The 23,138-nt window shown below is 40.2% G+C and overlaps 1 protein-coding gene across 1 annotated transcript in view; it reads right to left on the bottom strand.

Moving 5' to 3' along the window:
• Window positions 1-23,138, bottom strand: part of CLVS1 (clavesin 1) — a 165,667-nt gene that overhangs the window by 89,941 nt on the left and 52,588 nt on the right. The window contains exon 2 of the mRNA XM_058528767.1: window positions 5,033-5,207. Coding sequence (XP_058384750.1) covers window positions 5,033-5,207 — 175 coding nt within the window. The remainder of the gene's footprint in view (window positions 1-5,032; window positions 5,208-23,138) is intronic.

Below are 23,138 nucleotides of genomic sequence, written 5' to 3'. Positions count from 1 at the left end.
CGTCATAAACACCCAAAGTCCATAGCTTACATTACTGTTCACTTTTGTTGTACATTCTATGAGTTTGGACAAATGTATAATGATAAGTATCTATCATTATGGTATCATACATCCTCTGTGAAACACCTATTCATTCCTCCCTGCCCTTGCCCCCAACCCCTGGCAACAACTGGTCTTTTTACTGTCTCCCTAGCTTTGCCTTTTCCAGAATGGCAAATAGTTGGAATCATACAATATGTAGCCATTTCATATTCTTTCACTTAGTAATATGAATTAAAAGTTTTTCATAGTTTGGTAGCTCAGTTTTTTTAGCACTAAATAATATTCCATTGTCTGGATGTACTACAGTTTATTTATTCATTCACCTACTGAAGGACATCTTGGTTGCTTCCAGGTTTTGGTTATTATAAATAAAGCTGCTATAAACATTTGCGTACATGTATGTTTTCATCTCCTTTGGGTAAATACCAAGGAGCACAACTGCTGGATCATATGGTAAGAGTATGTTTAGTTTCGTTAGAAACCACCAAACTGTCTTCCAAAGTGGCTGTACCATTTTGCATTCCTACCAGCAATGAATGAGAGTTCCTGTTGTTCCACATCCTTGCTAGCATTTGGTGTTGTCAGGGTTCTGGATTTTGGCCATTCTAATGGGTGTGTAGTGGTAATTCATTGTTGTTTTAATTTGCATTTCCCTGATGACATATGATGTGGAGCATCTTTTCTTATGCTTATTTGCCATCTTTATATCTTCTTTGGTGAGGAGCCTGTTAAGGTCTTTGGCCTATATTTTAATTGCATTACTTGTTTTCTTATTGTTGAGTTTTAAGAGTTCTTTGTATATTTTGGATAACAGTCCTTTATCAGATGTGTTTTTGGCAAATATTTTCTCCTAGTTTGTGGCTTGTCTTCTCATTCTCTTGACAATGTTTTTTGCATGGCAGAAGTTTTTAATTTTAATGAAGTCTAGCTTATCAATTATTTCTTTTCTGTATTGTGCCTTTGGTGTTATATCTAAAAAGTCATTACTATACTCAAGGTCACATGGGTTCTACCTATGTTGTCTTCTAGGAGTTTTATAGTTTTGCATTTTACATTTAGGTCTGGGATCCATTTTGAGTTAAGTTTTGTGAAGTGTGCAAGGTCTGAGTCTAGATTCACTTTTTTGCATGTGGATGTCCAGTTGTTCCAGCACCATTTTTTGAAAAGACTATCTTTGCTCCATTGTTTTGCCTTTGCTCCTTTGTCAAAGATCAATTGAATATACATAATTGCCTTTTGAAGCATAGAAACACAACTGGTAGACCCAAATAAAGGATGGTCACCAAGTTGCTATCCCAGTGCCCATCACCTCTCTATTACTGGACATCACTTCCACTTTGGGGTTAATTGGGACTGTATGCAGCCAAGAAAAAATAGGTAAACATCCAGATTCAGAATAAAGGAAGCTCCTTGACATTACATTACAGGATATTCCAAATATCTTTTGCTTATTGCAGTAGACGTTCTGATATACTTCCAGGCCTCCTTTAGAACTGAGGATTTATTCCCCAGCTAGAGTGCTTCCAGGAGAAAGTTCTTAGATAACAGTGCCCTCTGGGACCTCGAGTTGAAGACAGCCACTTTGCCCAATCTCACAACCACTTCCCAGGGCAGCCTGCACCCAATGACTGAACAGTGTGAGACTATAAAGACCCAGCCCCATGGCTCCAACCAGGGATGACTCTGAGGATCATCTCAGCCTCAGAACACCTGAGGCTTTCATCGGCAATGACTGAATCCCAGCTTAACTTTTCCTGCTGCCAAACTTTCCTCCTTAGCTTCCCTTCTGCAACAGTTGACCCCAAGAGCACTCCCTAATAAACCTCCTGCATGTTAATCTCCATGTCAGAATCTGCTCCCTGGAGAACCCAACCTGCAATAATTAGTAATAGAAGTCCTTGTTGAATGACTGATTGTCTTTATGGAGAACTAAGAATGGCGGTAATAGGGCTAAAACTCAGGGTTCTGGAACTAGGTTGTGATGCAAGGCATGCGATTGACTAAAAATGACCCTAAATTCTCTCTGCTTGAACAGTGGGCCCCCACCCCTTTCTCCCTGCAGGAGTTGTTGTATTACCTATGTGGTGGAGGGGAGCTCTCCTATCCCAGGGCCCCAGATTTTCCAGGGGTTAGTGGCAGGTAATACTAGACAAATCCTATAAGCAGCTGAAACCCCAAACCAGATGGCCTAGCACAAAAAGGCCTGATGATTCCCCCTGACAAGGCTGCTTTCTCACATCTACCCTACAAAAGGCAAGACAGCCGAGAGAGCACGTTCCCTTCACTAGAAGACAGAATCTCCCTCCTCTGCAATCTCCCACATGCAGGCCTGACCTCTTCAGGCCTCTCTGAGGGTGCAGAGGAGGAAGGAACAGCAGTGGCTTCTCTTCTCTCACTGACACTGGCTTTATGTAGCTTTCTTTTTCTCCACTAAAGTCTATGCCTTCACCCATGCAAGTGGTGTCATGAAATTTATCTTGAACCTTCATGGCTGACAAACGGAGATCTGGATGGGACCTCTTTGAACAACAGCGTGACCACAAAAGCATGAATTCTGCTTAGTACCAGTTATAACTATTTTGAAATGTCAAAAGGGGTTAATAGCTGCACTGGGGATAGAGACAATTCCTGCCATGAAGAAAGGTCACTAGGAGAGCCAGTGGTGGGGTGACTATGGTGTCTGAATGTCTCCAAAGCCTGAGAAAGGACAGCCTGGAGTGAGCAGTGCCCAGCGGCTGGCCAGAGCTGACTACCCACTGTGGGGCAAGAGCAGAACCGTCTGCAGTGACCATGTGGGCTTCTTCACAGTTGCCGAGACAACAAGCTAAATGGTACAGGAAGTCTATATCCTAGATGGAGGGGCTGAACCCAAGTTCAGCTTCCCTTGGGGTCATTGGCTTTCTTCTCCTGGCAGGAAGACCACATCTTTCCAAGGACTCCCAGATCTTCAGGGCCTGGGCCGGCAGAGTTTGCAGAAAAAGCTGCATCTCAATCCAGAGAGCCTGACTCCAGGATGGCCTGATGCTTTCCCACAGTCAAGGGAGTTTACCTTGCTTTATAAAGGAGGAGAGTAATAAGAGGTCCAGGCCATTGCTCTGTGAGAGGACTGGAGGGTGTACCTTTTCTCCACTCTGACCCTGGCCTCATGAATCTCCCCTTTTCCAGTAGAGGCTATTCCTTAATTGGAGCTGTGGGACATTGTGGAATTCATCCTAGACCCTGGTATATGACAAGAGAAGGCCCAGATGGGATCCACCTTGCCCCACAAAAGGTTATCTAGTATTTCTCATAAAAATAGCTTACAAGCTTCTGTGTAGCTTTACCTTTTAAAACACATTCATGTGCGTTAACTCAGTAAGACCCACATCAATCTAGTGAAGTTGGCAAAGGACATAAAATATAATCCACATGTTTTCAGAAAGAAAACTTGGAACACAAGGTTGGGTAAAGGGCATTTTCCTTCCTGGTTTACGAAAAAATCTTATAAATACACAGAACTTGAATCACAGTTACTTACATGTGTAATGAATTATCTTTTTTAAAAAAGATAAAATTAAATGAAGCTTGTATTACCACAGAAAATCCTGGAGATATGGTCAGCATAATTATAGGGCATGAAATAAACCTTGAGGCTGACTTTAAAACTCTCTTTGATAACAGCTTTAAGGAGAGAGAGATCAGATGTTCAGAGGCTTAGATGAGAGGATGGAGGAGAAAAGAAGTTAGAACAAAGAGAAAGTGATTGATAGTAAAGGACATACAAGTCTATGATTGGGAGTTTTAAGGCAAGGCAGGACCCTCCATGTAGGCCAGAAATGCAAAAGCAACTGTAAAAATATGCCTCCAATACCCTGCGTGATGTAGCCACACAGGATAGTGCGGCATTCCTGGAAGAGTGTGTACTTGTTCCTCTTCTTCTGAAATGCCTGCTCTGCTTCTCCTCCCCTTGAAATACAAAGCCATTTCAATAAAATAAGATCCATTCAATAAACATATATCAGAGGCCCACCAGGTACTACATATTTGCTGAGGACCAAATATGAAGAAGCCACAGTTTAAGAAACAGACCCACCAATTATTCATGGCACTAGGGATGATGAGTGACTGAAATGGGTTTTCTAGTCTTGCACTCTGAAGAGCATGAGTAATGGCTGCTTGATGTGAGAATTAGCAAATATTTTGCTATTTGCAAAGCGTCATATAACTGCCATCTATTGGGGGTGAGGTGTCACTCCACTGAGTCAGTCTTCCTATAAAATGAAGAAGGGACACGAGTTTTATCCATGCTGATTCTGAATCTTCCTGAACTGTGCCTTTACTTTTGTACTATAATAGTGTATCACCAGGAAGCTAAGCAGCATCGCCTCTCTGAATTTGCTACTTTTCATAGAATCACTGGTCCTTAAAAGTAGAAGGGACCTCAGAGAGTGACTGCTCTAACCTCCACACAGCACAAAAACCCCTTCACCAAGGTCCTGACAACTGGTCATACAAACGGGAAGCAGGGTTTCTTCTACTTCCTTTGTGTGCTCTGAAGTGATCTGTTTTAATACAAACACTTTTGCACACGGCATTCTGGGAAGTGAGGATCCACAGGATGCATTTCTGGGGGTACAAAGATGCTTCTAGAAATCCTAGAAAGCCCCCATGCCACCTCTATGTAGGACATGCTCATAAAGCAGATGTTTTCTAGTTTTAATTTTTGTGAACTCTCAGATTGATTAGACTAAACGTCTCCGAGCTTTATTCATAATTGCTACAGTAGGTAATTTGTGCCTGTGGTAACAGTAATTTAGAGTTATTAATGAAAATGAAGTCTGATTAAAAAAAAGCCAAACATCTAAACTCAGGCTGAGTAAAAACATAGAGTATTCACAGGTGAATTTTATCTATTTTCTTTTTCCATCCTAAAAGACCAATATTACTTTGGTTACAATAAGAAAAAGTACATATCACACACAGTCTCATATTGTACGTTTGCTGAACATACCTGCAACCCCTCAATGGCCAGTTTGAGGATTGAAGGTGTCAGTTTGGAGGCTTGTTTGAAGGAAAAATTACTCCAATCTATAATTAAAATGAAACCATTTATCTGAAGCTCCGGATCTTCAATAAGGACTTCCAATGACAGCAGGATGGCCCGGAGGATGTCTGTGAAGGAGTTCCTGCAGCCAGAGCAGAAAGGAGAGAGTGTGCGTGAGTACTAGTGGTGATAGCACTTCGTGTGTAACCGTGCTAGCCTCCTCACTCTACTGCTCTGCGAGCCCAGCCTGCGGGGTCACATCCGTGTCTTGTACCCAAAGTGATAGAAACTGCGTTTGCTCAATTTCACAGGAACAATGCTTCAAGACTGACGGGATGAAGCCTCCCTTTGATCTGACTGCACCAGCACCTCAAACTTTACCAGGCATCTCTCTCTTGTGTTTCCATGGGTCTCTGTGCTCTCCTTCCACCACACCACTGATTGATTTCGTTGAAATTCACCCCGTACACATCTCTCCCTCACAGAGCTCTAATATCTTTTAGGGTAGAGACTGGGCCATAATCATAGTTGTGTCCTCAGTACCTAGCTACTTAATGAATCATTCCTGAACAAATGAGGTGAGAAAGGCTTAATCAGAGAGGCTTATTTTGATTAAACTTCTTAGTCCTTTTGTCCGTAAGTTTAAAATCTTGCTAAAAGTGTGAAAACAATTGACACTGCAATTGATGCTATTTTTTAGCTTCAATTCATGGATAGACAAAAAAAAAAGCAAGAATAGCTTATTTTCATTGAGGGTGTACAGAGTGTGATTCAGGAAGGAAATCGCTCTGAGTACTTCAGTAACTATGACAACAGGCAGACCCGAATACAAACTACAGTGACAGTTCTCCAGTGTTGTATGTGTTTCTTCACATCATATATTCCCATTCACCAGTTGATTTTTGTTTTAAATAATTTTCAGACCCGAAGAAATTATGGCATATTCATTCTGCTAATTCACCCAACAAATTATCTGAGCTATAAATTTAAGATCTTAGAGGATCTATAAATTACTGAATTTACTGAATTACTGAATTTTTCTTTTTCTTTTTTTTTTGGTAAGTAGGAAAATATAAGCGTGGATGGCAAGTTATGGCAAAACTGTTACTTCCTTCAGGCTATCATTAAAATCAGATATCCTCTTGCGAAATCAGTGTAAAATGATCAGATTCTTGAGCATTTCAATCTGGCTCAAATTCTAACCAAATCTATTGAGTCCGGATTAGAATTCAGGAAATCTGTGATCGAGCAGTAAACAAGTAGGAATTTACTGAATGCCTGTTAGAAGCTCAGCATTGTGTTTCATACCTGAAGTTATAAGATAGCATGTCATATTTCTACTTTCAAAGAACACTTAATTTAGTTGAAGTGGGGAAGGATATTAGCAACATAAATGGAAAGAGAATAATAAAGTTTTAGTAGTCACAGAAGAGTTTGTGGAGGGTTGAAGGCTTGGGATAAGCCTCGAAAGATGGATAGGATTTTGATGGATAATTGAGAGAAGAAGGAACAAGACATTTCAGGAGAGAGGAGTGACACAGAAAAATAAAGATATCAGCTTGTTCTGTTTCTGTGCAGTTCTTTTTTTTTTTTTAATTTTATTTATTTATTTATTTTTTCCCCCAAAGCCCCAGTAGATAGTTGTATGTCATAGCTGCACATCCTTCTAGTTGCTGTATGTGGGACTCAGCCTCAGCATGGCTGGAGAAGCGGTGCGCCGGTGCCCGCCCGGGGTCCGAACCCGGGCCGCCAGCAGCAGAGCACGTGCACTTAACCGCTAAGCCACGGGGCCGGCCCCTCTGTGCAGTTCTTCTTATTAAAAATTTCTTCCTTGTATCAAGCTAAAATTTTCCTCCCCCAAATCCACCCATTGGGTGTAGTTCTGCTACAAAGAAAAAAAAACCTCAGGTCTTCCCACACCACACACTTTCAATTATATAAACATGGCAGTCATGACGCCCTAAATAATCTCTAGATTAAAAACATTTTTAGTAACTTTAACCATTTCTCATAGGAAATGGTTTTCAGTATTCTTCTCATCATTACCATTTCCTTTCAGATATACTCTTTTAATTTTTAGAGATGTCAAATTCCTATTATTGTAGGGTAAGTTTTCATTAGGGCTTTTTTTGGTTTTTGGTTTTGCATTCACATCAAACATTATCTAAAAACCCAAGTCTTTTTTAGAGATACAGCTTTGTATTGGGAAGAAACATTGATTTAAGTGGAGCATGGGACCAAATATTATGAGTTTAGGCAATTCCAAATGGAAATATGGAAATGCCCAATGGTAAGCTGGAAATGACCACTAGGGAATTAGAGAGTCTAATCCCGGATAAACTTTCTTAGGAAGAACACACACATGGAGAAAATCAGGACTGAAAGGCTAAGCCTTAGATAAAGCCTACATACAGTACTGAGGTTGAAAGAAGAAGAATGAAGGAAATAAAAGGTGAGAAAATCAAGAGAGTATTGTGTTTTTAAAAAAGGTGGGGGAGTGTTTCAAGAGGTAAGAGTATGACAGATTGCATTACTGACCCCAATTCTTCACTTATCTGAGCATCCACACACTAGCTATGTGTTGACCTCATTGATGATACAGTGTATTTCCTGCTCCTTGGCCACGTGACTTGTTTTAACTGATGGCATGTGACAAAAATGACGATGTGCCAATTCCGAGCCTAGCTCTTAAAGACCTCAGATGTTACTACTTATTCTCTTGTCTTCTGCCACTGTCATGGTAAAAACATGCAACAGCTAACATGCTGGACTGAAGAGAAGGATGAAAAACACAGACCAGTTTTCCCAGCCAACTAGCAGATCTTCATAAGAAGCAGAGCCACTCAGGTGAACCCAGCCTAAATAAACTCCAGCTGCCCCACAGATGCGTGAGCAATAATAAATGATTGCTTTTTTAAGCCACTGAGTTTGGGGATGGTTTGTTACACAGCGATAGCTATCCAATACCAGAAGGTAGTTAACCCAGTCAAATGCAGCAGAAAGATCAAAGAGAATAAGGAAGGAGCAAGGGCCATTGTATCTGATGACAAGTCGATATTTGGAGAATTTGAAATAGCACTTTTAGTTGAATGGTGAAGATGGAAATCATTGATTGTGAAAATCTTTAGCAAATCACTTACTACCTCATTTTACTCCTGTATAAATGAGAGATAATACCTCTTCCCATCACATATCCACTTGTATCCACTCCCAAGAAAAAACATTGAATTCTGCTTGGAAACCATTTTATGCATTTTCAGGACCAGAAGCTTATTATTGCAGGATAGGCATTGATTGGCACTGAATGAAGTATTACTTTCATGGGATGGTCCCAAGAGAAAAGTAAAAGGATGCTGGACTTCATTATAGTTTCCAAATGTTCAAATGCTTCACTTTTCCAGAGGAACTGGATGGGCAGGAAAAAGTTGAATGGAATGTGTCTCAAGAAATGAGGCTTTACCCCTATTGAGGAGCGTGACCCCACTCCATACTTTAGCTGCGATCATTATCTTGAATTCCTTACCTCTTGACTTCCTCATATGAATTTCCTCATGTTTTTCCTCTTTCTTATTTATGACATCTTTGATCCATGAAATCCTCCCAGCTTTTTCTAATTTAAAATACCTACCAGACAAGATACTTTATGTAGTTCCTCCACCCTCAAGGAGGTGGACCACAACTCCCCACTCCTTAAGTGTGGGCTGAGCATAGTGACTTCCTTCCGAAGAGGAAACATGGAAAGGGGGAAAAAAGAGGAACTTTACAATGGAGACACCTGACAAACACTTCCTCAGCCAGGTGGTTAGGGTCAAGATCAACAGGGATAAATTATGTTGATAGTAGTTACCCTTGATATGGTGACAAAAATGGCACTTTACCTCTGTGATCTTCCTCCCAAAAAACAATAACCCCAGATTAATCAAGAGGAAAACATTAGACAAATTTTAATTGAGGGACATTCTACAAAATACCTGACCAGTACTCCTCAAAATTGTCAAGTTCATAAAAAACCAAGGGAAGTCAGAGTGTCACAGCCAAGAGGAGCTTAAGGAGACATGAAGACTAAATGCAACGTGGATCCTGGATGGGATCCTGGGACAGAAAAAGAATATGAAGTAAAAGCTAAAGAAATCTGGGGCCAGTCCGGTAGCGTAGTGGTTAAGTTCACGCGCTCCACTTCAGCGGCCCTGGGTTCACAGGTTCAGATCTCGGGCACAGACCTACACACTGCTCATCAAGCCATGCTGTGGCGGCATTCCACGTACAAAATAGAGGAAGAGTGGCATAGATGTTAGCTCAGGGACAATCTTCCTCACCAAACAAACAAACAAACAAACAAAAACCCTAAAGAAATCTGAATCAAGTATGGACTTCAGTGAATAATAATGTATCAATATTGGTTCATTAGTTGTAACAAATATACTATACTAATGTAAGTTGTTAATAATAGGGGAAACGGGATGCAAGCCCCTTTGCTATCTTCACAATAATTCTGTAAATCTAAAATTGTTCTAAATAAAAAGTTTATTTTTTAAAAAAAAGTGCTTACTAGAGTTTGTATTCTGCCATGGTAAGTTTCCATAATCTTCTAACAAGGTTTCTAAGCAAACCAGATATGGTCGTAAATAATTCGGCAATGTCATGCAAATTGTGGAAATGAGAACAGAAGAAATTTCCAGAATTTCTTCATTCTACCAACTCATTTAGACTTACACATTGTTTAAGTCAAATAACCCAGAGGAAAAAACTTATTTTGTGTATTGTCTACAATTACAATTCCATCAGTGTAGTTTAGCACTTGTATCAAAATGAACAAACAGGTGACAAATGGATATTTACAGTTCTTCAATCCTTTTCTATAATTTGCATAGCATTTATATAGTCAGTTCTGGATTATATCAGTTTTAGATTGATAATTAAAAGTTCCAATGTGATAATGCATGTCAAAGTATTATGTGAACTGCAAATTGCCAATAAAATGTAAAGAACTGTATTATCAGAAAATAGAAAACTTCAACTTTTCCCAGAAAAGGATAATTTCATATTAATTAGCACTTATTGATGGTTTATCTACAGGGGCTTCATCATTATACTGTGACCAATTAGAGATTATGAGTAGTGACTCATTTGTAGGTTCTACTCTTGTTTTTATGAATTGAGCACCCAACATCACTACCAAACGCTTTAAAATCTAAGTCAACAGCATAATACAAATGAGATACAAAATAGTGGAAAATAGTAAGTGTTTTACCAACAAGAAGATATTTAAGTTTCAAGAAGCGACTGCTCTGTGCTTCGAATTTTTAGTGGAGATTCTTAAACCTAGATCCCAGGGCTAGATCATATAAGAAAAAAAGAGGCTAAATGTGATCAGATAACCACGTAAACATACAATGTGGTTGCTAGTGATACTGTGTCTCAGAAGGAACAGGGAGAAGCCTCTTAGTCAATTCTGAAATCACAGCGCATGTTCCTATGCTAATTTTTCTGCATATAGCAGTAAGAAGTCTGCTAATGTTAGTAGTTAAAGCTCTTTGGCCAGTTATATCTTCATACTCAATATCATTGTGTTTATTATTTTTTCTTGGGAATTTTTTAAGGTCCTCCTTAAATCACAAAGTAGTTTTGCAGATAGTGTGCTACCAAATATCTATTCACAGGTACAGAAACATTGCATCTGAGCATGCTTCCTTATCTCTTCAGCCCGTTTGAAGCTTCTTTCAAAGTTAATGACTAAAATACCCATGGCATGGCTTTCCCAGTTGCCGAGGGTGTTTTGCCCCTTATCTGATAATGATGCCTAAGCCAAGGTGGTGAGGAAAATGTGCTCTGTCTGCACCTTCTCTGATGCATTTTGGCCTCTGGACATAGCAAGAACCCTCTTTTGGTCACATGGCAAAAGAGTCTGTACTCAACGGCTTAACATTTTAGCTCTCCCACACACCGCGCGTGCAACTATGTGTGGAAGAGTAAGGTTCAGCAAGGGATAATTTCCCGTTCCTCTATATAGAAGGTTGCTGCAAGAGTTATGCAAAATAATATGTGTGAAGGAGCTTTGCAAGTTAGAAAGCACATTCCAATAGGAGGCAGTATTTCTACTTACACGGATTATAGGGATACCTGTCTTGGTTACATTGCTTTCACGGTGGTGATGGCATCAGGACATCGGGAAACATGCAAAATTCAATTGTATGTCCAAGTGAACCTATTTTTCTCCTCTTCTAGGGCTGAGGGTCTTTGAAAAATGGTCTGAAATGAGAATTCTGGTGATATGTTTTCCTAAAAGGGTTCTAATAATTCCTACATGAATCAGGTTTTAGTTGGATGGACTCTGTGTGTCATTGTGCATCTAGGCAAATGAATTCATATTTCTCAATGGGGTAATCAAGGAAAAATTTAAAAAAATTGTGTTCTGAAAATATGAGATGCAAGTAAGATACTAACAAAAGTGTTTAGGTTTGCTGTACTAGAATTAATATTTGCAAGAGCTTATTCTTAAATTTACTACTTTGAACGTTAGCTGGAAAGTCAAACTAGGTGATTACTTTTCTCAGCAGGAATGATCATCCAGAGAACAGAAGCCTGGGACTTAATTCTGCCTCACATGGTTTGATGGGGCTCACACTCTCAAGAGGAGAAAGAAAGGAAGAAAGGGAAGGAGAGAGCAGGGAAGAAAGGAAGGAGGAAGAAAGAAAGAATGCAAAAGGAAAGAAAGAAAAGAAAATCTTGCAGCTAATTTTTTTGAATTTTTTTATTGATGTTTTAATAGTTTAAAACATTGTGAAATTTTGGGTTGTACATTTTTGTTTGTCCATCACCATATATATGTCTCCCTTCACCCCTTGTGCCCACCCCCTACCCCCATTGCCCCTGGTAACCACAATACAGTTTTCTCTGTCCATGTGTTGGTTTATATTCCACATATGAGTGAGATCATACAGTGTTTGTCTTTCTCTTTCTGGCTTACTTCACTTAACATAATACCCTCCAGACCCACCCATGTTGTTGCAAAAGGGACGATTTTGTCTTTTTTTATGGCTGAGTAGTATTCCATTGTATATATATACCACATCTTCTTGATCCAATTGTCAGTAGAGGGACACTTAGGTTGCTTCCACTTCTTGGCTATAGTGAATAACACTGCAATGAACATAGGGATGCATAAGCCTCTTTGGATTGTTGATTTCAGGTTTGTTGGATAGATTCCCAGTAGTGGGATAGCTGGATCATAGGGCATCTCTATTTTTAATTCTTTGAGGAATCTCCATACCATTTTCCATAGAGGCTGCACCAGTTGGCATTCCCACCAGCTATATATGAGGGTTCCTGTTTCTCCACATCCTCTCCAACATTTGTTGTTTTTTGTCTTGGTGATTATAGCCATTCTAATGGGCATGAGGTGATATCTTAGTGCAACTAATTTTTGATCTCTAGTAATTTTATCTTATTCTGTTCAGTAAAGAAAACTTTTGGATTTGTGTTAGCATAAGAATATAATGCCTTGTAACACCAGAATAATGAGTTGCCTATTGATTTATTATTAGTTGTAATATGGGAATATCTGGCTCTCAAAGCCTCAGCATCAGATACAAGAAACAATGTCTTCAACATTATTCAAACATCTTCTAACAATGAGGCCCAGTTCCTAAAGTGTAGAGTTTTAGATAAGGGGCAAGCTAAAGCATATCACCTTCTTTCTGAATTTTTGGTTCATTTCAGGTCACAGAACCTCAACTAACATACTACATGTTTTAAAAAAAACAAGTATAGTCATTTTAAATATTTGTCTACCTCCATCAAGTATAACAGTAATATATGGGAAGAGTCTGGGGCAGTCATCCTTAGCACCAACCCACCTCTAATTCAACTATTTGCTCACTGAAGATGGAACAAAAAGGGTAGTGTTCTTGTGTAAGAACAGAGCCCTGATTTTGAGCTGGTGTAGAGAAAATAGCAATGAAAATGGTGAAGACAGTGTTCTCTCACTCAAGTAAAGCATGAAGATAAGAGGCTGTGTTTCTCTAGACCAAACCTGATGGGACTATCCATCTCTGGATATAGACACAAGAATGCAAAGTATTCGCATCTACCTTTCAAAATGACACTGAAACCAAAGCTCTCAAATTCCAATCTGCCAGGATTCTTCCTTGTTTGTGTTTCTGTGGTGAACAAGAGTATAAATTATGTGTGTGTGCACACATACAATAATTCACCATTTAGAGTTGCTTCCATTCCGTTTTTTTTGTTTTAAATGAAAAGATGGTTTGAATAAATCAACATTTTATCACATTTGGTCCAAGTGCTTCTAAATTTTCCCAAGAATTGAAGAGAATAAAATTAACATCAAATGCATCTATCTACTCACTTAAACAGTCAATGCAATTTCTTATCATTTAATGTCTTGTTTTAAAATTTTTGAAATACCTGGAACTGGATAAGGAATCAGGAGGCATTTATTCAAAGATTTAACAAAGTTCTACTTTGTGGAAGACATGTAAGATAAGAGGGTATTTTTCAATTTTCTCATAGATGGAAACCAGTAGGAGACATTCAAAAATATGTACATGGGAGGTAATGAAGCATAGTCATTAAAAGCATAGGGTTTGGAGTTAGCAGACTCTGATTCAAATCCTGGCTGTTCTATGTGAGCTTAGCAAGTTACTCTCTCTCTCTCTGTAGTTTAGTTTCTTCATCTCTAGAAGGAGGATCATAGCACTTACCTGACTGGTAATGATAAAGTGAGATAATGTACACAAAGCCATAGCAGAGCAACTGGCTCAACTAATCCACAGAAGAAGCTGATGGTCATGGTGGTTTTCGTTATTATGTAAGTGAATATGATATCAGGTAGAAAGTAATAGGGTTGCAAAGTGCTTGGGAGTTACAAAAAGAGATCACTTATGGCTGGAGGGTTTCAGAACATCTTCAATTGTGGTGTGAAGAATGGGAGGGTTTGGACACTGGACATAGAAGGAAAAGGGCACATAAACAGTAAGACCTGAGAGTGTAGAGACTATTGTATTGGCAGCAATGGCAAGTTTGCCTGTGCCATGAGACAAGTGAAAAGGAATATAGAAATAAGGTTAGATTTGTGATCCATCTTTATTCTCCTTGCTGGGAGAACTACGGGCTGTTTATGCAGAGGAAGGAAGCAATGGCAACTATGCTTTAGGAAGATTTGGACTAGCAACAGGGATTATATGGATTGGAGTCAGGAGACTGGAGCCATGCAGTGCAATTAGGAGGAGGCGATTGCAATACATTAGGTGAGAGCTGAATGGAATTGATAGAGATATGAGAAGAACTATGAGGGATGCTACCCAAGACTTAGTTATAGATTAGATGTGGGTGTGAAGAGAGGAAGGACAGTGGTACTGTTAAGGACAGAAGGAACTCTGTTGGGTAGGAAATGAGTCAGAAGTGCTGGAGTTGCATCTAGTTCTTACACAGTAAGAGTCAGCACCAAGGACAGCAACATACAATATTAACATTAGTATTAATATGACAACACCAGGGCTGTCAATGGGGTGCTTAGAAGTGCATGGTTGTGTGCGGTCTGCATTCTTATCACTCAAGCGAGTAAATAAACAGATACTATGTCTGTAGGAGAGACTATATCCTGTCCTGTTTGTAAGAAGGGACCACTTGCCTCTCTAGCCTAGACTATGAACTCCATCAGAGCTGGAAGTGCATAGTACTTGTCTTTGAATCCCTGGAAATAACCAGTACCCACACATAGTAGATGCTCAACAAATGGTTCTTAGTGAAGGAGCAAAGGCAGACATGTTAAACCAACCCATTGGAAGTTCTGAAATACCGAAAATAGACAAAACCCATTCTAGGAGCGCTAGTGGGTGAATTTCTTTCCTCTTTGATGCCTCTCATGCTCATTGCTAGGAGCAGTAATGTCAGATGTGGGCCCTTAAGTACTTTTTCCATCATGGCTCATATTTATAGAATAATATGCTACTGACCACCATGTATCCAAGTGTTAGAAGGGAAACTAAAGCTTTAAGATTTGATTTTGGTTTAGGGGAGGGCCATGTCTGCATTCACATAAGGTTAATGTGGGTATGAATGAAGACAGTAAGAAAATGACAATCTAGAACAGTTAATAATAAATGCTAGATGGATGTTCACAGATAGGAAGGCTGGTATACTACAAGATTCTTACCCCATTAGGAAAGAACTGGTCCCCAAACACCACTTTAAGGAAGCCTGAAATGCAAGTGAGGAAGAGGTTTATTTCATCCAGCTCCCTGGATGTAGATTGGGCTAGAGTCTATAGGGAGCAGTAAAAGAAGAATAAAAAAACACCTCAGTGGAAGTGAGCTATGAGCATTCCATCCATTACTAAACGACTATGAAAAATTAATTTCATGCCTGTCTATTCTGGTAACTACTTTGGCTGAGGCACTTCAGAAAAGTAAAAACTAGGAAGAGTCCCAAGAATGCAAAAAAGCACTTAATACTAAATACTAGGCAAGGAGCTAGGATTATGTCAGCCTAACCAAGGTCGCAACCTGCAAAATCTCTCCTGAAGTGAGTGAATTAATGTGGATGGCTACATTACTCTTACTTCCAATGGAATTCAGTAGACATTTATAAATCTTGCATGGGTTTCATTGTAATGTACTAGTCACTACTAAAATGGAATATTCTTTCCTCTAAGCCTGTCTGGCTCTTATAACCACAAAATCACTTTCAGGATAAGAAACTGGACAATAAGATGAGAAGGCATTTTAGGAAAACATCCATCCCATGGTATTACATTGCTTTGAATCATTTCACCCACCTGAGGTCCTTCTTTCTGGGTGATACACTGCAATCACTCTTGCAATCAAGAGGTTCCTTTCTGAAATCACAAACTCTGATAATAGAGTGTAAGGAAACTTGAATTAAATAGTCCATTAGCAAAACAAGTCTGTAGATGTTGCATTTCACGGAAGACACACAAGTGACTTGAGTTGGAAGTATACAACATCTCGTAATTTTAATTAATTTATAAAATTGCCTCCCTCCAATGAAAACTCCATACTTATGTACTTAATAGAGACATCAGTATATTCTGGCAGGATAACAAGATCTTAAAACCAAAGTCCCAAGGCTCTAAAATTAGTTGCCTGTAACTAGGAGTCTCAAACCTGAAGAGTATGGGTAATTCATGTCAGAAGATTTAATACACTCATTGAATTTAGAGAGTCTGCAATCTGATTGAAGTTTTCCAAGTGGGTTTATCTTTTCCCCTTTTTAAAATTCTAGCCTTTCATAAATCAAATTTATGAAAGATTAAAAGGAGAGAGCCACGGGCTGGCCCCATGGCTTAGCGGTTAAGTGCGCGCGCTCCGCTGCTGGCAGCCCAAGTTCAGATCCCGGGGGCGCACCAACGCACCACTTCTCCGGCCATGCTGAAGCCGCATCCCACATACAGCAACTAGAAGGATCTGCAGCTGCGACATACAACTATCTACTGGGGCTTTGGGGGGAAAACAAATAAATAAAATTAAAAAAAAAAAAAAAGGAGAGAGCCACAGGAAAACATTATGTAATGGAAAGAGAAGTCTTATTTTCATAGGTAGTATATTCAGGATACCTTTCTAATCCACCCTGACAGAAATGCAACTTGTTGGCTAGTTTCCAAATAGGTATTCTTCTATCTGGCTGCCACTCTTCAACTATTTCATCTTCTTCAAGACACTTCAAGGTTACTGGATTCTTGGAGAGAGAAAGATATATGGCTCCCATGACCTTCACAGCTATCAGGCTCAGGAAGACCCTTACCACTGTTTACACCGTTTCTGACTTTCGGCACCAGGAAGGTAAGTCTGATGGGAAGAATTTCTTGTCTTGATCAACTCCTATAATGGCTCACAAATCACAATAATGACAAGCAGCTTGATTATCCTTCTGAAACCAGGATAAATATATCCCACAGCCCAGAGTGGAAAAGCCTCCTGCAAATCTCACCTATGCTTCTTTCTAGAACTAAATATGTGCTTAATTTCAGCAGGAAAAATCCCCTGTAGCAGTTTCAGAAGACAGCTAGAACCTAGAGTGCTGTGCCTATAACAGTTAATTGGCAGGACCAGACATGTCAGAATAGAGATGTGGGAGTTCCTAGAATTCTCCTAGAAGAGGGCCCACATGCATATCCGCTGGGCCCCAACCCAGCCCAAAGCAGGCAGGTCACGGAGACTAAAGAGTGGTAACGCCCTCTCCCTGCACTCTCTTCATAAACCAGTGGGCCGGGAGCTCCAATGGACCCACTTACTGAGCCCCAGTCAGAACACAGTCTCCTTATTTTTACCTTGTTTAATTCTAGGAATCAGAAGCAAAACAAAAGGTAACATTTAATACACTAATGAAAAAACAAACATAGGCTCAACACAGTTCATTTAACAACGACAACAAAAGGATTGGTTGACTTTTCCTACCCAAGGTACAGTGTGCATGGAGGGCTAATTTTGCCTACAAGACAACTTTACCCATGGAGGCTCTGATGCCTCTCTGGGGAATTATTTTATGGAGGTGGTTAAAGACAACATTGGTTTCTTTTACTTAATTACATCACAGATTATCACTTGGCAATTCTCTAAGCAATTAGAACCAGTGGTTATTATTTATTGCTGCCACTTAGTAGCTACACTGCAGGAGATACTGTAAAACATCAACATACATTTATCTTTGACATAGGTCCAAAATATCCTTCTCTGAATAGCAGAACAGAATTTGGAAAACACATTACATATGTATATAGATACATAATTTATATATTTTAACTACACAAATAGAAAACACAAAATTTTAGGACTTGGGATTTTGCTGTAGCAGGATTTCATTGCCTATATTTATCCTAACAAAATCTCAGAGATTGTAAAGGACTATTTAGAAAGATCAGCAGTTTAATTTCCAAAGAGGAAAAGAGGGAAAAATTTAAATGCTCGGGCTCTGGAGAAGTCTATCTCAACTTTTCCCTCCTGCTTTAATCATTGCCTGCTGTAAATTGACAGGCTATTACCTGTCCCTTTTGCTATTAACCAAGGCACAAGGAGGGTTTTCCTCATTCTGGCTCATACAGAACATTCCCAGAGGAAGAACTGGAACTTTCTGTTTCCTTCACCCACATTCAGGAATCAGGGATGGTACTTACCCCCCTACATAATTCTCTTGTTCCTGAGGTAACATATAAATATCACAAGTAATTGGTGACTGCAGCAAGTCAAAGTTCTGGGGAAGCTTGAAGGGAGAGTGGATTAAGATGGAGGCTGGTTCTTCCAGAACGGATTTATAATTCAAATAGAATGAGACAATTGAGTGCTAGCAGGAATCTTTGTGATTACCTGGTGATTCTCAACTGAAGGTAGAATCACTCCCTCCCCATTTGGGGGATATCTGGTAATGTGTGTATAGGAGGGGGGTCATCACTGGTTTTCACAATGTTTGGAGAACTATTAGCATTTATTGGGCAGGAGCCAGTAATGTTAAATATCCTGCAATGTACAGTACAGCACCCAGAATAAGATCCCATCTCAAATGCTAGTAACTTCTTTATCTTAAACAATGAAGATCAGATCCAGAGAAACTCAATGAAACCACATGAACCGTTAGTTGCACAGTTGTAGCAAGGTTCCTGACTCCTAGGTCCAGTATGCCTGTCACATCTCTGAGACTCACAGAACATTACAAAGGAAGAAATATTGACTCTAATGGGAGGCTGAGCAATGTATGGAATCAAGACTATTTCTTGCTGCTTCTCTCTCGCATTTTCTTCCTCTGTATCTAGACCATTCTTTCCCTTCTCTTCACCGGGCTAACTCTCATTTTTTAAGTCTTGAGTCAAATGTCGCTCTCTTAGGGAGGTCTTCCTACCACAGAAAGTACAGAGTATTGACAAGGACTCCCATGTTGATCAAACTTTAGCCAGGCTCCTCTGACTTCTTTCTTTGACTAGCCTCATCCTTAGTCCACATCCTTGGCTTGCAGGGCAAAAAATCCAACTAAGCCAGTTTACTAAGAATCTCTGTACCCTTGATATCTAATCAAGTTCCTCTCTGCTCCCTTCCCATCCTTGACACCTAACCAAGTTCCTCTTAGCAATTTCCCATCCACTCCCTCACCCTGCCCATTGGCTATAAATCTCCACTTGTCTCTTGTATTTGGAGTTGAGTTCAAATCTCCCCTATTACAATAGTCTTAATTGGACCCTGGAGAGCTCTGCTTGTGCTCCCAGGAACTGGTCCTGGGGAAGACTTCTTCCATTCATTTGTTCTAATGAGCTTTCCCTGTAGGCAAGGCAGACATTTGTGTCAACGGATGGGACAGGAAAAGGTAGAACTGTACGAGGCTTGGAAAATATACTTCGGGGTATTCAGTTTACAAAGGAGACAATCTGGTACCTTGGGGTTACATGGATGGAGAGAAGGGCTAGGATACCATTGAGTAGGGCAGACCCTTTCAGTTATTATTCCATACTGGATGGAATGCATTCATTTTTGCCAATTTATGTATTTTACATGGACACATTTATCATCATTGAAAGACTGAAGAAATCTACTAGAAAAATCAACTCTAGTATTTATTGCTTACAAGAAGTCACAAATTCTTCAAGCATCAGTGGAAGAGCTTTTGTTTGTTATTCCACACCAGGTACTATGAAATTATATTTCATATTTCATATTATCATATTTCATATGATACTCACATATTCTGTATTTTGGCCTAATGCAAAGTTGTCAAGAAAAAAATGTTATATCTTTTTTTTTTTCCTCCAGGCTAATCTTGAAACTTAACAACACAGAAACTTCTTCTCAATTTATCTGGCTCTGGTGACTTGGACAGTGCCATCTCAGAAGAGCACAAAGTTTATTGGTTTACAGGCCAAAGACACTGTTTTGGTCCAGGTGAATTTCACCCAGGTTGAGCTGTCTTAGAAGACAGGAATGGAGCTGACGTTTAAGGATCACCTAACATATGCCAGGTACCATACGCCACATGCACCCTCTCGTTACCCTCACAATAACCCTGTAAGGTAGGCATTAATGCACACAAATGTAGAAGTTGTGGCTCAAAGAGGTCACTGATGGAAAGCCACACAGCAAAGGGATGAGCAGAGATTAGACCCAGGTGTCTAACTGCATAGTCTACAGTCTGTTCTGAGGGAATCTTGAACAGGGAATGTGGATCTGACTTGAATACTCCCTACAAAAATATCTCTTGACACCATAAATCAGGCAAAGAGAAAAACCTGCTTGCAGCACTTGGCAGCTGCTCAGAGAAAGGCCTGCTCTGGGAACTTCCCTTTGCCTCAAATGTCTGGAAGTAAACAGGTCCACCCAGGCCATACTTCTGGCATCTTCCACTTCTGTCTCCCAGCCCAGGTTTCTTCTTTTTTTGGTGCCCACCCGCAACACCCTTCCCCTCCCCAGAGGCCCTGTCCCTCGCACTCTTTGCAATGGAAACCGGGAAGGATTGAGAACCATTCCTGTTCTGTGATTGGTTGACTGTTGATTCTGCTTTAAATGCATGTACACAAAATGCTTGTTCAATCAGGTTTTTAAAGGTTTTTATCTCTGACTGTGGGATGCTTTTCATAGTCAAAGGATTTCCAGGGTGGGAATGGAGAAACGGGGCTTCCAGAATCACCTACACTCCAAATAAAACTCTGCTTCAGCTCTTTTTTAAGGTGATTCAAGAATATCTATCTCCATTTACACACAGCGACTAGGAGGGCCTCCTAAAGCACCAAGAAAGCAGACCCTTTGGCTGAAAATCATGACTAAGTGGTCTCCTTTTGGACTTTTCCTCCAGATCCCAATACACAGATTCCTGTCCATCTTTGCACAAGTCTGCCCTTTCCCAAACTCCCTCTGGACCTGCCACAATGGCTCTCCAGATCTGCAAGTGTTGTGGTTTTTTTTTTTTGTTTGTGAGGAGGATCAGCCCTGAGCTAACATCTGATGCCAATCCTCCTCCTTTTTTTTTGTTAAGAAAGATTGGCCCTGAGCTAACATCTGTGCCCATCTTCCTCCACTTTATACGGGACACCACCACAGCATGGCCTGACAAGTGGTGCGTTGCTGCGTGCCCGGGATCCGAACCTGAGAACTCTGGGCCACCAAAGTGGAGCGCGCGCACTTAACCACTTGCACCACCGGGTGGCCCCTGTAGGTTGTTTTGAGGGCTGAGACGTGTGTCATCCCAGTGTTCAGCACAGGGCAGTGCTCATAGCTAGTGCTAGGTAAGCCAGAAGAAAAGGGAGATTCAGATTCAGTTCTAGATACAGGATAGAGCAGTGGACAACTCAAATGCCTATGAGGCAGGACTTGTGAATGAATGAAGCAGGTTGGGAAACACAGGCCCATGGAAGAGGATATGACCACAGGAGGAGTTACCACTAGACACTAAGAAAAGCTAGAAATTGGGATTTCTAATGTGACTCTCCCAATGTTTAAACATTGACTGACAGGTCTGCCCCTACCATTTGCGGAGCCTGGGATAGGAGTACAAATGCAGGCCCATATACCATATGTCTAAATACTTAATGATTAGAAACCAAGCCAAAAAATTGTTAAATAAAATGTCTTCTAGCTCCTACTTTGACAAATATACTTTCATGACAACCTGGAAGGCCAGGTTCTAATTTAGAATTCTTGGGATCTTTTGAACTCCACACCCGATTGTGGTACTACTGAGAAAGCCAAGCCCAGCACCTGGGTGTACCGCTCCCTGCTTATTTTTATTATCATGATTTTATTTTCAAAGGTGTTCAGAGGATTTTTCACTCTCTCTCTCTCTTCTTATTAAGGTAACATTGGTTTATAACATTACATAAGTTTCAGGTATACAACATTTTAATTTGACTTCTGTATATGTGCTCCATACAGAAAGTCCAGTTTGCACCCATCTCCAAACAATTGACCCCCTTTACCCATTTTGCCTCCTCCCACCCCCACTTCCCCTCTGGTAACCACCACTCTGTCCTCTGTATCTATGTGTTTGTTTTTGTTTTGTTTGTTTGTCATGGATTTTTATCTACTCTACATATGAGTGAGATCATCCAGTATTTATCTTTCTCCATCTGACTTATTTCACTTAGCTTAATACCCTCAAGGTTCATCCATGTTGTCACAAATGGCAAGATTTCGTTCTTTTTCATGGCTGAGTACTATTCCATTATATATATTTATCACATTTTCTTTATCCATTCATCCATTGATGGGCACCTAAGTTGTTTCCATGTCTTTACTATTGTAAATAATGCTGTGATGAAAATGGGGACACATGTATCTTTTTGGATTAGTGTTTTCATATTCTTTGAATGCATGTCCAGAAGTGGAATAGCTGGATCACATGGTAGTTCTATTAATTTTTTGAGGAATCTCCATACTGTGTTCCATAGTCGCTGCACCAGTTTACATTCCCACCAGCAGTGTATGAGGGATTCCTTTTCCCCACAACCTCCCCAACACTTATTTCTTGTCTTTTTGATAATAGCCATTCTAACAGGCATGTGGTTTTGATTTGATTTTCCCTAACAATTAGTGATGTTGAGCACCTTTTCATGTGCCTGTTGGCCATCTGTACGTCTTCTTTGGAAAAATGTCTATTCAAATCATCTGCCCATTTTTTAATCAGATTGTTTGATTTTTGTTGTTGAATTGTATGAGTTCTTTATATATTTTGGATATTAACCCCTTATCAGATGTATGGTTTGCAAATATCTTATCTCGCCCCCTGCTTTTTTCACCCCTGGCTTTTTCTGATGTACGAGGGGCCTTGCATGCAAAGAGATGGACAACCCAGTTCACACATCTAAGTTCCAGCCATGTGTCCTTCAGACAGTGTCCCCTTGGTTATGTCTCAGGCCTGGAGGTGCATATCTGTGCACACTTGGAAAAGCCAGATCTAGGGAAGAGGCCCACACAGGCTATGGAAGTGAGCTTGGGACTACTTGGGAAGGAAACTCCAGGGTGCTGGGTTCCAGAGCACCACCTAGGAGGGGAGGGCATGGACTTCTGATGGGCTCTTCTTGGCCCTACGGACTCCTGTAGGGAGCAGCCCCTCCTGGGGAGGA

The sequence above is a fragment of the Diceros bicornis genome, chromosome 33, assembly GCF_020826845.1.
Source record: "Diceros bicornis minor isolate mBicDic1 chromosome 33, mDicBic1.mat.cur, whole genome shotgun sequence".
Lineage (NCBI taxonomy): Eukaryota > Metazoa > Chordata > Mammalia > Perissodactyla > Rhinocerotidae > Diceros > Diceros bicornis.
Note: the sequence above shows the minus strand (reverse complement) of the source record. Positions and strands in the feature narration are given on the sequence as shown.